This window comes from Cheilinus undulatus, linkage group 6 (genome assembly GCF_018320785.1).
Source record: "Cheilinus undulatus linkage group 6, ASM1832078v1, whole genome shotgun sequence".
Classification (NCBI taxonomy): Eukaryota; Metazoa; Chordata; class Actinopteri; order Labriformes; family Labridae; genus Cheilinus; species Cheilinus undulatus.
In genome coordinates this window covers 9,386,544-9,398,792 of record NC_054870.1, presented here as the reverse complement: position 1 = coordinate 9,398,792, position 12,249 = coordinate 9,386,544, and the positions used below count along the sequence as shown (strand labels likewise).

The following is a 12,249-nucleotide window of genomic DNA, read 5'->3' as shown; positions in this document are numbered from 1 at the left end:
TCATAGAATGTGTTTCCATCACTGAAGCTGCATGCAAGTCTCACATCACCAAGTCCAGTGCCCAGGGTTGGATGTAGTGCTGTAAAACTCACTGACACTGGACTGTGGAGCAGTTGAAATGTGTTTTGTGGAGTGATGAATCACACATCTCTGTTTAGCAGTCAGATGGGCGACCCTGGGTTTGGCTGGGAGAACGTTACCTGTCCGACTGCATCGTGCCAACTGTGAAGTTTGGTGGAAGAGGGATAATGGTATTGGGCTGTTTTTAAGGGTTTTGGCTAGACCTCTTATCTCCAGTGAAGGATAATCTTAATGCTTTAGCATGCCAAGACATTTTGGACAATGCTATGCTTCCATCTTTGCGGCAACAGGCCTTTTTCTCTTCCAACGTGACTGTGTCCTAGTGCACAGCACAGAGCAAGGACTACAATGACATGGTGTGATGAGTTGGGTGGAAGAACTTGACTGGCCTGCACAGAGCCCTGACCTCAACCCCAGTGGGCACCTTTGGGATGAACTGGAACGCAGATTGAGAGCCAGGCCTTCTTGTCCAGCAACAGTGCCTGACCTCATAAATGTGCTACAGAATGAATGGGTTCAAATTCTGACCAAAAAAAAAGACTTGAAAATTTGTAAAGGCTGTTATAGCTGTGAAAGGGGGCCAACTCATGTGACGTCATTCTAATGTCATTATGGTCCCTGTTGGTGTAATGATCAGGCGTCTGAATATTTTTGTCCATATAGTGTAGCAGCCTTTGCCTTTGTGTGGATGTGGAGTGAGTGTGTAATGGGACCTGTGGTGTAAAAAGGGCTTTGAGTAGTCAGATGAACAAAAAAGTGCTACAAGCTTGTGTCTATGATGAATGGAGACATTGCCATAGAGATGTGCTTTATAGATATGAATACAAATTCAGCCCATACAGTTCAGCAAACAATACAATATTTTTATAAATGTTTTTATAGTCTTATACAGCAATGACATATTAATATTTCATCATGTATGGAAACTTTATGTTAAGCACTGCTTTGTCCCTCAAAGTGTATCTGCATTTATCAAAAACAGTCCAATCTGTGACAAACATCTGTGATCCAATCCAAACTATGAGATTTATGATCCTTTGCAGCCCTAATCCTAACAATAGCTGTTATCTAGCTCATGTGGCTCCTAACATGGGGCAAGGCTTTGTGTGCTCTGAGATTGTCAGAGTTAGATTTGCAAATATTTACTAAAATAGTCGTGACAAAGTTACTAAATAGGGTATACAAAGGTTGTTTGGTGAAAATCCAGTTGTATAGAGCTATTTTGTGGGCATTTTATTGGTATAAACTGTAATAATTTGACAGTATGAATCTTTTCTGTGTGGGCCTTGAGGGGTGTTGCTTCCCCTCGGTTTCAGCCCTGCTGAGATCCAGGTGTCTCTGTGTCTGTGGCTTTAAATGTTAATGAGCTGTCTGACTCCGCCCCTCCCAGGAAAAGGATGTGGCTTAATGAAAGTGGATCTCCTGATCCTCCTTTCAGCTGCCAGCTGAGAGGAGGATAGGGATAGGAGGGGGGAACTTTCTTCCAAGCATGGAGAGCCAACTGAACTTGGGGGCGGGGCTAGCTCCTCACATGACATCATGAGGGGAATATCTGAGAATGGCTTAGTTCAGCACACATTTTCTGAAAGGTGGAGGAGGGTTCTAATTCTTGGGGGGGATTGTTGACAGGCCAGGGGCACACATTTTTCTAGAAAAGCCTAAAGGATATTTTGCATCATTTGTGACCTTTAAAATCATGCCTGTTTTTAATGCAGTGCTTCTTGAGGGCCAGAGGATCAAGAGCATTCAATGTTGACAGTGACCTTGTTCTTGCACCCAGAGGTTTCTCCAGATCCTCTGAATCTTATGAGGATATGATGAACTGTACATGGTGGGATGTTCAAAGTCTTCACAATTTTACATTGAGGAACATTTTTCTGAAATTGTTTCTGAAATTATTATTATCATTATTTTCTTTTTTTTTTTTTTTTGCAGAATGGTGAACCCTTGATCTGTACTTCTGGGACACTCTGCCTCTCTAAAATGTTCCTTTTACACCCAGTCATGTTTCTGACCTGTTGCCAGTTGAACCAATTATTTGCAGAATGCTCCTCCAGCTGTGTTTCATTGGTACCACTTCCATAGATTTTACACAGCGCCCCAACTTTTTTTAGAATTGAGATTGTGTAATAGTGTAACACTGAAAGGTATTAAACCACAAAAAGCATGGCAGAACATACATTCTCCGGTAAAAAAAATCACATTGTTAGTGAAATGAATGGAATTCTACATGTATTTTAAACAGGAGTCTGTTTCTCACACAGAGCACGAGCGTTTGTCCGTCGTGCCTTGTTTTGTTGTCGACAGTGGAGCTGTTATTTACCACCAACAGGAGGAATCCTCTCTGTATTTATGAGAAACAGTCTGTTCCCATCAGAAACTCATCAAGACCTCAGACAGTATTATTAACGTCAGCTCTGTGTGTCGGCGTGTGCCACGTGTTAACGGCGCTGATCAGCGTGTGCGAGGAGTGTGTACCTGCAACAATAGCGGGGTTAGGAGCAGTGTATATGTGTGTGCTCATGCTGTGTTATTACCCAGATTATTAAATTATGAAGCCTTCACTGCTGTTGTCATGGCCTCGAGTGCTTTCGGAAATATGAGCTTCTATTTTTGTCTCGGGCCAAACATCCAATTTGAGGAAGCTCACAAACAATTCATGACGAGTTCAGAAAGAGCGACGGAGGGGAAAGATGAAATGAGGAAAAATTTCCCCTTGAAGGTCAAGCAGCTGAGTGATTTATGCTGACATACAGAAATATGAGGGCGTCTTAATGATGTTGATGATGTTCTGTGTGTTCTCTGCCTGCAGGAGAACGACTACCTACAGGAGTGCCTTGAAGTGGTGCAGCAGGAGTTCATGATCTTCAACCGTGAGAAGTAAGACAGCAGCAGACCAGCACTGACACGGCTAAAAACACAGATTCTGATTCATCTTTTAACCCTGACGCAGAGAGGAAGACCAAGAAAATTACATGAGAATTTGGTTGAGTTGCTGGTTTTGTTAGAGATGAAAACAACTTTTATTTGATCAGGCGTATTTTCCCCCAATGATTCATTGCCACAGCCATTTCAGCCTGTTTCACAGCTGCTGTCAGAAGCCATTTTTTAGGAAATCACATATTTTTTTGTACTTCCCTGTCATTTAGACACCAAAATATGTTAGAAAAATACTAGTATGTCCTTGTGGGTAGGACAAAAAAACAATAAATAATAATAAATAATAATGCCTTATTTTCTTGCACGTCTGCAGGTCAGGATCCCCAGCAGACACATGATCTGTTTAATGACTGCAGTCCGACTCTAATGTCACTGTAATGACTCTGACCTCTCCAGAGTCTCGTCCTGCTGCTGACCTTTATGCACACTTCCTGACCAAACCTCCAACCTCATACATAAATAATGAGCTGATTTGTTACAAAGTAGTTTCCTTCACAAACTTATGGGCTTGAAATCCAGCTCATTAGAGCCTCTCAGCATGACACGGACAATTCACCAAAAAAATACTGAAATTTCCCTTTAAAGCAATATTGTATTACTTTAACACCCTAAAACAAACGTTTGAGAGTCTATTTAACAGTGCAGAAAACTTTCAACGAGGAGACTGGCGTTCTTCCCATTTCCACATGGCGCCCAGTTTGCCTGCTTCAGCACTATTTTTGGTTTTACCTTTTTTCAACCAAGTATAACTTTTTGGGAATAAAAAACTCCCTCCTACTGACCAAAAAAGGCAGCAGCACAGTTACAAAGTCGTTGACAACAACTACCATCCACAAATTTTAATGGCTGTTTTCTGTCAAAATGCCCACAATCATAATTCTATCAGACAGGACATCTACAGCTGCATGTGTCTGCCTCCAAGTCATTAAACATCCTCTTAAAAACATCCAATAAAAGCAGCTCAGTCAGTTTCAGACCTTTCTGTAATTCTTTCCAAATACAGGGAGCAGAAAATCTAAACATCTTGTACCCAATTCAGATCTGACCTTTGGAACAGACAGTAAGAATATGTTGTGGTTCTCTTGCAAAAGCACAGTACTTTCTGGCACTAGTTCACACTGCAGCCTTCAGCTAAAAAGAAGCCAGTTAGCCTGTCTGTACTGTGTGATACAGTGGCTGAGGTTAAGACATGAAAGAGGATGGTGAGGGGTGAAGCTAAGAAGAGAAAAGGAGAGAGTGACTGAGGAAAAAGCTGGAGAGAGTAAATATTGGACAGGGTTTTACACCTTGGCAAGCGTTTCGTGATTCAGCCGGCTGCAGCTGATTATACTACTGCCAAGCAAGTAGCTATTGTGATCTTTCTCATGACCAGGAAGGCCAAGTGTACATCCCTGTAGATATTTCATAGGAGATAGCATTATAAAGTTAGGCTGTGTCATCATTTTCTCACATTTAGCAGCTTTGTCTGTTGCAGAAAGTCCGATTATAAGTTATGTTTTAGGTTTGCATACAAATGAATAGATTGCCATATAACATGAGGATGTATCGTTAACGGTATCATTATTATCTCATGTTTAACGATGTTACGGAGTGCAGGAAGTCAGAGTCTTTTTTTGTCAATATTCAGATTAACATTTTAAGTTTGGAACTTTACAAGCCTATCTCAACCATCCATCAATCCATCATCTATATTGCTGACCTGTGCAGGATTGCAGGGGGTCCCAGCTGATCCCAGCTGTTATTTGATGAGAGGCTGGTCACACCCAAGCCTGGGGGCTGAAATACAGAGACAAACAGGCAGTCACTCAGACACTAACACCTACATACTAATAATTTAGAGTTACCAATTTAATAAGTATGTCTTTGGATTGTGAATGTGCAAGAAATATGAAAAAATGACAATTAGATCAATAAAAAGTACATGGAAATAAGTTTGAATATGGCAAGACATGTAGCAGTATGTGCAAAACATGCATGCGTGTGTGCATCAGCAAATATGAGTATGAACAGTTGCTTAAAACAATTTTAATGTATCTGAAAAAGTTGAAGGTCACATATTACGCAAAACACACTTTTTCAGGCTTTTCTAACAAAAATATGTGCCCCTGGCCTGTCTTCAAGCCCCCCAAGAATCAGGCACAACACCGCCTTTCTCCCCCTTTAGAAAATGTGTGCTAAAACAAGCCATTCTCAGATTTTCCCCTCATGATGTCATGTGGGGAGTTAGCATCTCCCCCAGCTTCAGTTGGCCCTCCCTGCTTGGAAGAAAGTCCCGCCCTCCTCTCCTGATCCTCCTCTGAGCTGGCAGCTGAGACGAGGATCAGGAGAGGACCACATCCATTTCCTGAGAGGGGCGGAGTCAGACAGCTTAGTAACATTTAAAGCTACACACACAGAAACGGCTCGTTCTGAGCAGGGCTGAAATTGAGAGGTTTTTAGACATGCAAAGTGTGTTTTTTCAGCAACAAACTTCACAGGCATGTTTTGAGGATCTCTGAGACCAATATACACTTGTCTCAAAGGGGTAAAATATGTGACCTATAAAATCAGACTCTGGTAACAAGGTCTATAGCTAAGGCTTGATACAATTTTACATATAAATGCTTGTTGTGTGATTGTATTCGTGTTTCTCCATTGTGTCAGGTTGAAAAGGCGTCAGGAGGAAGGACAGTCCGAGGCGGGGGCAGACGACGCCAGCGGAGACGGTGACAGAGAGGCTGAAGCTGGGGCAACCGATGACGACGCTCCAGAACCGGAACCCGATCCAGAGCCGGAGTCCTCCTCCAAACTGAGCATGTGCGGCTCTGTATGCTCCTCCCCCGGCAGCTGCTAGCTAGCGCCACATCGCCTCACAGTGACGTTAGCAGGCCTCTCTGTGCCACGCCAACCGATCCAATCTCTCCTCCCTCCTCTGCCGTAGCCCAGAGGAGGAAAGTAACGCACATCAGGACCCTAAATGGCCCCCATCATTTATCGCCCCTCCATTTTTTTCTGTAGCATCCTTCCGGTTATAGGCATGAATGAAGCAGAGAGCCCCGCCTTCTTCCCCGTCCGTCCGCCCTAGAGTAAGCTCTAACTTCTATGCAACGTTACAGATCATAGCATGAAAAATAAGGTAGAGGAGGTGTTGATCCCAAGCAGAACGAGCATGATGACATCCTGAGCAATAGCAGTTTTTCCTTCAGGCGTTGGGGGTGGGGGTTGTTGGTTTTTGGTGGGGACGCCCTCTCAGCCATCCTGTTCTCAATCTGACGGGGACGACTGAATAATTCAGAGCACGCAGCTCTCAGTCTGTGTTTCTGTCTCAGACTCTTTCATGTCACCGTTGGTTTCTCCTCCTGTTTCTACACCTCAGAGATGCACTCACAGTCACACGCCGCTTTCATGTTCTCTTTATTATTAGTATAAGTTAAAGGGATAGTCCAGAGTTTTTCATTAGAGGCTGTATGACGTCTGTGTTGATGTGAATGTTGTTCCTAAATAATATGGCAGTTTGCACAGGCCCTGTTTGGAGGATTCAGCAGAAGTATTGACAGAAATATGTTAGTATTGAAACTAAGCTCTGAACTCCTTTGGATGAAGGTTTGAGCAAAGCATACTTTCTTCTTACTTTCACTACACCCTCCAAAATGGACCTCCAAAGACCAGCTGTGTGGGGCAAGTCTTACAAACCTTTTTTACACGAGTCAAGTTGATCTAAACTTAACAACTATATATCAAATGCACAGTATTAAAAGTCCACAACCAGGGGGCTTTCAATCAAATTAATAACACAAGATAATGTCTGGGGTCTACCTCCTTATCTCTGGTACAGCGTGGCCCCACTAGACTTCTCCAAGCCGTGGAAAGACCCACTGCTCAGCCCCACACATCTCCATGGCTCCATAAAAACAGATCTCTATGAGGTCTATTTACTAAAAAGTAAACACCCTTTTCACCTCTGTAAAAATTCACATTATTAGGGAGAAAAGCTGTTGAAGTGGGAACTTCTTTCTGGTTCAAGCCATAAGTGACTCACAAAACATTTAGGGACAGTTAGGGGCTGTTATTTTCTGAGCATCAACTTTTTGATTTCAAATAATATAATCAGCAGCAATGCAGTCTCACATTGGACATCTGACCAGTGATGGGGGTCATCCCTCTAATTGTACACTGGTAAATTAATCAGCTATACAAATTTAAGAGTAAATAAGAGATTAAAAAATCACACCTTAATATTAGTAAATATTTTAAGAGTTTAAAGCAACAAGACACATTTATAGGAAAGTGATTGCTCCTTTTTTATCCTATTACCTGGTAATACATCCCCAGGATAGAAATATTCTATTTTTGATTATCAATAGGAATGGGGTTTGTTATTTTCAAAACAATGTAGTCGCTTTTCTGTGGTTTGTCTTTCTTGATAACTGACCAGATAGCTGATACCATGCATGTCTACACTAAAAACCCCTCAAATATGTGCAAGAATTTGTGTAATTTCTCGTCAACAGTATTTCATTACGAGATTTTGTTATCAGTTTGCAGCTGGATAACTCAGTGGTTTACCCTGCTGACTTTGTTATAGGAGCTTGGGTGTTGAAATCTTGGTCAGGGCACACTGAGTATCCGGTGTGGGCCCTTGAGCAAGATCTTTGATGCCATGGCTGGCCCAGATGTATGTCGCTTTGGACAAAAGCATCTGCTAAGTAACATCGTAGCTTTAATTATGAGCCACATTCACCTGACAAGTGCAAAGAATAATCGAATTTCAAAACATTGAAATTCTTTAGGATATAGTGTCTGCCCTTGCAGCAAGCACAATTTGTCTGTCAAGTTTCATGAAATTCTGAAATTACGTCTGATTTCATGAAACTAGTGTTGCGACAATCCGACACCTGGGCTTTTGGTATCTACCAATACTGATCCAGTGTAATCTGACCGCAGAGTTAAATTAATTCATTAATTTTGATGAAACTGGGAATCTTTTGTGTAACGCAGCAAAAATTTTCTAAAATAACTGAATAAAAACATTAAAACTAAAATGATCACAATCTGCATACCACTTTAATGTCATCACTCGCCCTCTGCTGTCACAGTGAACCCTTGTGTAACTGCTCTGTTTGTGCAAAGCAGCCAAGCAGTGAGTCATTTCATGTGCATGGCTTTTCATGTTGGTAATATTATGTCTCAAATGTCAGACACCTCAGAAAATTGATAATCCACTACCTAAATTGTAATTATAATCAGGTGTGTGATCAGTGGAAGTTTTTAGCCTCTATAGTAATGTCCTACCACCTTAGAAAAGGATTTCAAATCATTACAGGAAGTTTCTCACAGTCAGCAAACTTAACAGTTTGGTTTAATTTAGTTTTGTTTCATCCCTCTTTGTGTTTCTACCAACACCCTTCAAAACATGAGCTGCGCATAAGTGCTTGTAGTTTTAAGAGTAACAAGCAGGAAATACTTCTAAACTGCTTAGCCTTTGTTTTTAAAACCTAGTACAGTGATGCAGCATGCATGCACAAACAGCATAGCACTGAGCTGTTTAGAGTGACCTCAAGGATCGTCCTCATGTCGTGATATTCGATCTAGCACTTTGAGTCGGTATTGGACCACCACGTGAAACCAGGATCAGATTACTGCATTCCTGTAAGAGACTTATCAAGTAATTTTCTAGCCATGTTTGGTGGATTTTTTTTCCCAAATAAAATCAACTGAGAGCTTTGGTCTCTTGTATTTTAAAATGAAAAACTTACCTGGACTTTTCAGGTCTATGTTGGCTTTTATTAAGTGAAATGAAATATTGTTGACTAGAAATGAGACAAATATGTTTGCTCAGACATGCACAAAGTCGTTGTTTACAGGCATGCCATACATATACTCAAAATTCATTGCAGGAGTTTCAAGAGGTAATGAGTTTTTCCAAGCCAGACTATCTAAAGTGCATGCTCCAAACTCTGCTCACAGGGTCCATAGCTGTGTCATCTTCTGTAGAAAACACTCTGATTCTTCATTAAGAAGTCATACAAACCCCTCTTAAAAAAATTCAAACTATCCCTTTAATCACATTGTAGCCATGGATGCATCTTAGGTCCAACATGATAACTCTACATTTTAGGATGATAAGGTAGTAACATTTTTTGGAGAACAGAGGTTAAAGCCACGTGTCTGTTGTTGTTTCCTGAGCTTCAGTATCCCAGCTCTGTGCTCTGTTTGACTCTGAATCTCTGCTCTGAGGAGAAGACACTGACCAACAGTCACATCTATTAAGAATCTATTAGAAATCTATTAAACTCATCCTCTTTTTAAGTGCTGCGTAAGTCCTCTCATCATCCCCCTTTAGAGCTTGTTTTGGGGCTGTATTTCACGTGTAGCTGTTCATGAGCTCGTCTCTTATCGTCATAGTGATAGTGCTACATTTAAGGTGGCCCCATTAATCCCAGTGTGAACACCTGGGAACATGTAGCAGAAGTCCACCTTTAAACCCTAAGGCCTAATAAAATGAAAACCGTGTAAATAGCCAACAGTATAGGTACTTAATCTCTCCACAGTTTTATGTGGGACTGCGACATACGAAGCTAAAGAAGAGCGGTGTGAAGCTCCGCCCCCTTCGTTCGGCTCTTCTTTCCAAGTGTGCAGGCACAACTTGTAGGCAGAATATGCCAAAGCTTTTCTACCATTTGCATTAACATTTCTAAGGAACTTTGAGTGTGTGAATGTAAGTCTCTTTTCCCAGTATAACATAGAGTCAGTGTTCCTTCTGCAAGTGAAAATCATTTATATGATCATAGTGTGATTATGTATAAAGTATCTATTTCAGGTAGGGAGGGGGGCTTATAAACTTAGAAGTAGACATTTGGGAAATATGACTTCTTTTATTTCTTACTAAGAATTAAAGGAGAATATTGATACCATTTTTATGTGCTGGAGCTCAGAGTCGGTTAGCCTAGCTTAGTATAAAGTGTCCTGCCAAGAAACTGTCCTCAACCTTCTGAGCCCCAAACTTTTTTGAACCGTTTTGTCTTGCCTAGACTTGTTGTTTTAAAAAGCTTGTAAAACAGCCAAGCTCTAAACATCCTTTTTTTTCAGGACAGCCAGGGCTTTAAGTATGCATGCTGTTGTTACGTCAATTGAATTTTAAAATAAGTTTTGGGAATATAAAGACAAAGAAAACACTTAACAGAAATTAAGACTCAAAGATTTTTTTTATGTGTGATGCATGGTAAACAATGATGACTAAGCTTTTTTTTGCACAAACTTGTTCTCCAATCTTTTGGGCATCAAAAAGTGAAAAAATAATCATTCTGTGACAAAGAATCTTCAAAGTATTCACATATTTACAAAAACAGTCATTTTGCTTCTCTGTATTGACTTCATTTGTGCCATTGTTCAAAGCAGTTCCTGTCTGCAGAGATACAGAGGGCCACATCACAGGCTTTTCTCTATTTTGAGCTATTCAGGCCATCCCCACCATGGTCTCTCCAGTCAGACGTGCCTGTCATTGGTTGTCACAGCCCATGTGACAAAACAATAAGGTGGCTAATGCTAAGCTAGCAGCAGGAAAAAGTGGAAATCAATTAAAACGGATAAAAAATGATGTTCCACATTGGACTTACTGGTGTGGATGTAATCAAATGTCCTGGAAAGTCACCCAAGTTCCAGGCTCACTAGAAAAGCCTCTGAAAGGGCTAAGAAGGCATGTATGGCATCTTTAGAACAGCACAACGGCAGTCTGCAAAAGGGGAAAAAAGTAAATGGCCTCAACTTATGGCTCAAAAGTTATATAACAGGGTCTGTCCCAGAGGGTTAAGAGAGCTTCCATCCCCTAGAAGCTTCCATCTACAAAGCCAAAGCCCCACGCTTTAAGCCACATAGTGACATAGTGGCCAAAAAATGCCTTTACATGATGCCTATCTAGAAGACAATAACCCTCTAAAAATGTTTGTCAATCAGGTTCAAAACTTTTGAGGTACAATAACATCCCACTAAAGACACGTTATAAAGCCTGTATTCCAATAATTGTGTCTTATAGACAATGTTTGTGTTAGTATACATTGACAATGGGTTTTGTGGGCAGAGCTGAACTAGCAGCAGGAAGTTAGAGAGCAGTAGCTTGTGGTCAATTCACATCAGAAACTCTTGGACCATGAAGAGGCCTTTCCCAGTTATTTTAAATGTTTAACTGCAGGAGTCAAGTTGTGTTACCCTTAAATTCCACATACTCCATCTGCGAAGCAATCTGCACACAATGCCAATGCAGAGCAAAATGCTCCCTTTCTAGTCAGTCTTTGTGGTTCTATAGCACGCATCACAATCTGTCTGGCCAGAGCCAGAAGTGGCACTCAAGTTTAATTAAAGCAGCTGAAGCATTGAGTCTATTTTCAGCAGAGCCCACTGCCAGCAAAACACAATCCGCATAGATCAGATTGACTGAAACAGAAACGCACAAAACATCAAACTCTTGACTGTAGTTCTAATCACTAATCACTAATAATGCAGTGCCATGAATGAAGAGAAGCGTATCTTGGAGGTGGAAAACCGCTGGATTTTATAAGACACAACGCATTCTAGAAAACATCATTTTAGAAATTGTTCAAATGTACTCCTCACAGTAGTAGCAAAAAAAATCCCAGAATAAAATCAAAGTGAGCAGCGAATCTACACTGTGTTCTCAAATCATATCACGTGACTGTGCAATTCCTGCATGAATTCTTGTTGTCCTGTGGTGTTGTGACTTCTCATAGCTGCTCATGGCAATGCTTTGTCCCAGAAACAGATCTACTGGATGAGTTCATGCACTGTTGTAGCAAACACTACAGAGACTATGTGGAATTTACAGGTTATAGTGACATGATAACCTTTAGCAATGGGCCTGTGTTTCCTGAGCGTTCTCACTGTAGTTTCAGTGGGTCAGCCATGCAACTAAACAGACAGTTACCATGGATGGGCATTTTTTGAAAACCATGTGGAGAAAGCTACAGTAGCATCTGATATACCCTCAAACTTAATAAATCTGTTGAAATATATAGTTTAGTGCTTTGCAGTCATGTCAAGGACAGGATTTTTCAGATGGTTTTGTGTATAAAGAAACATTGTACTGCCGAGGCAGAGGCTATTAAGTCTGTCCATTCATTGGTTTGCAGCCATAATCGCTGTATTTTGCCTTTAAGGTCATCTTCAACAAAAGCATTCTATAAAAATGGAGGTCATGTTTTCTTGTGTTCCTATTTCAACATTCAGCAGCACACT

The 12,249-nt window shown here is 41.0% G+C and overlaps 1 protein-coding gene across 2 annotated transcripts in view; it reads left to right on the top strand.

Annotated features, from left to right (window-relative positions):
- The window catches only part of LOC121510899 (serine/threonine-protein kinase 32C-like), a 198,051-nt gene extending 186,025 nt beyond the window's left edge, over positions 1-12,026 (top strand). For both annotated transcript variants that reach the window (XM_041789241.1, XM_041789242.1), the window contains exons 11-12: positions 2,894-2,961; positions 5,665-12,026. In XM_041789241.1, the coding sequence (XP_041645175.1) occupies positions 2,894-2,961; positions 5,665-5,854 (258 nt within the window). In that variant the 3' untranslated portion in view covers positions 5,855-12,026. The remainder of the gene's footprint in view (positions 1-2,893; positions 2,962-5,664) is intronic.
- Positions 12,027-12,249: the final 223 nt, after the last annotated feature.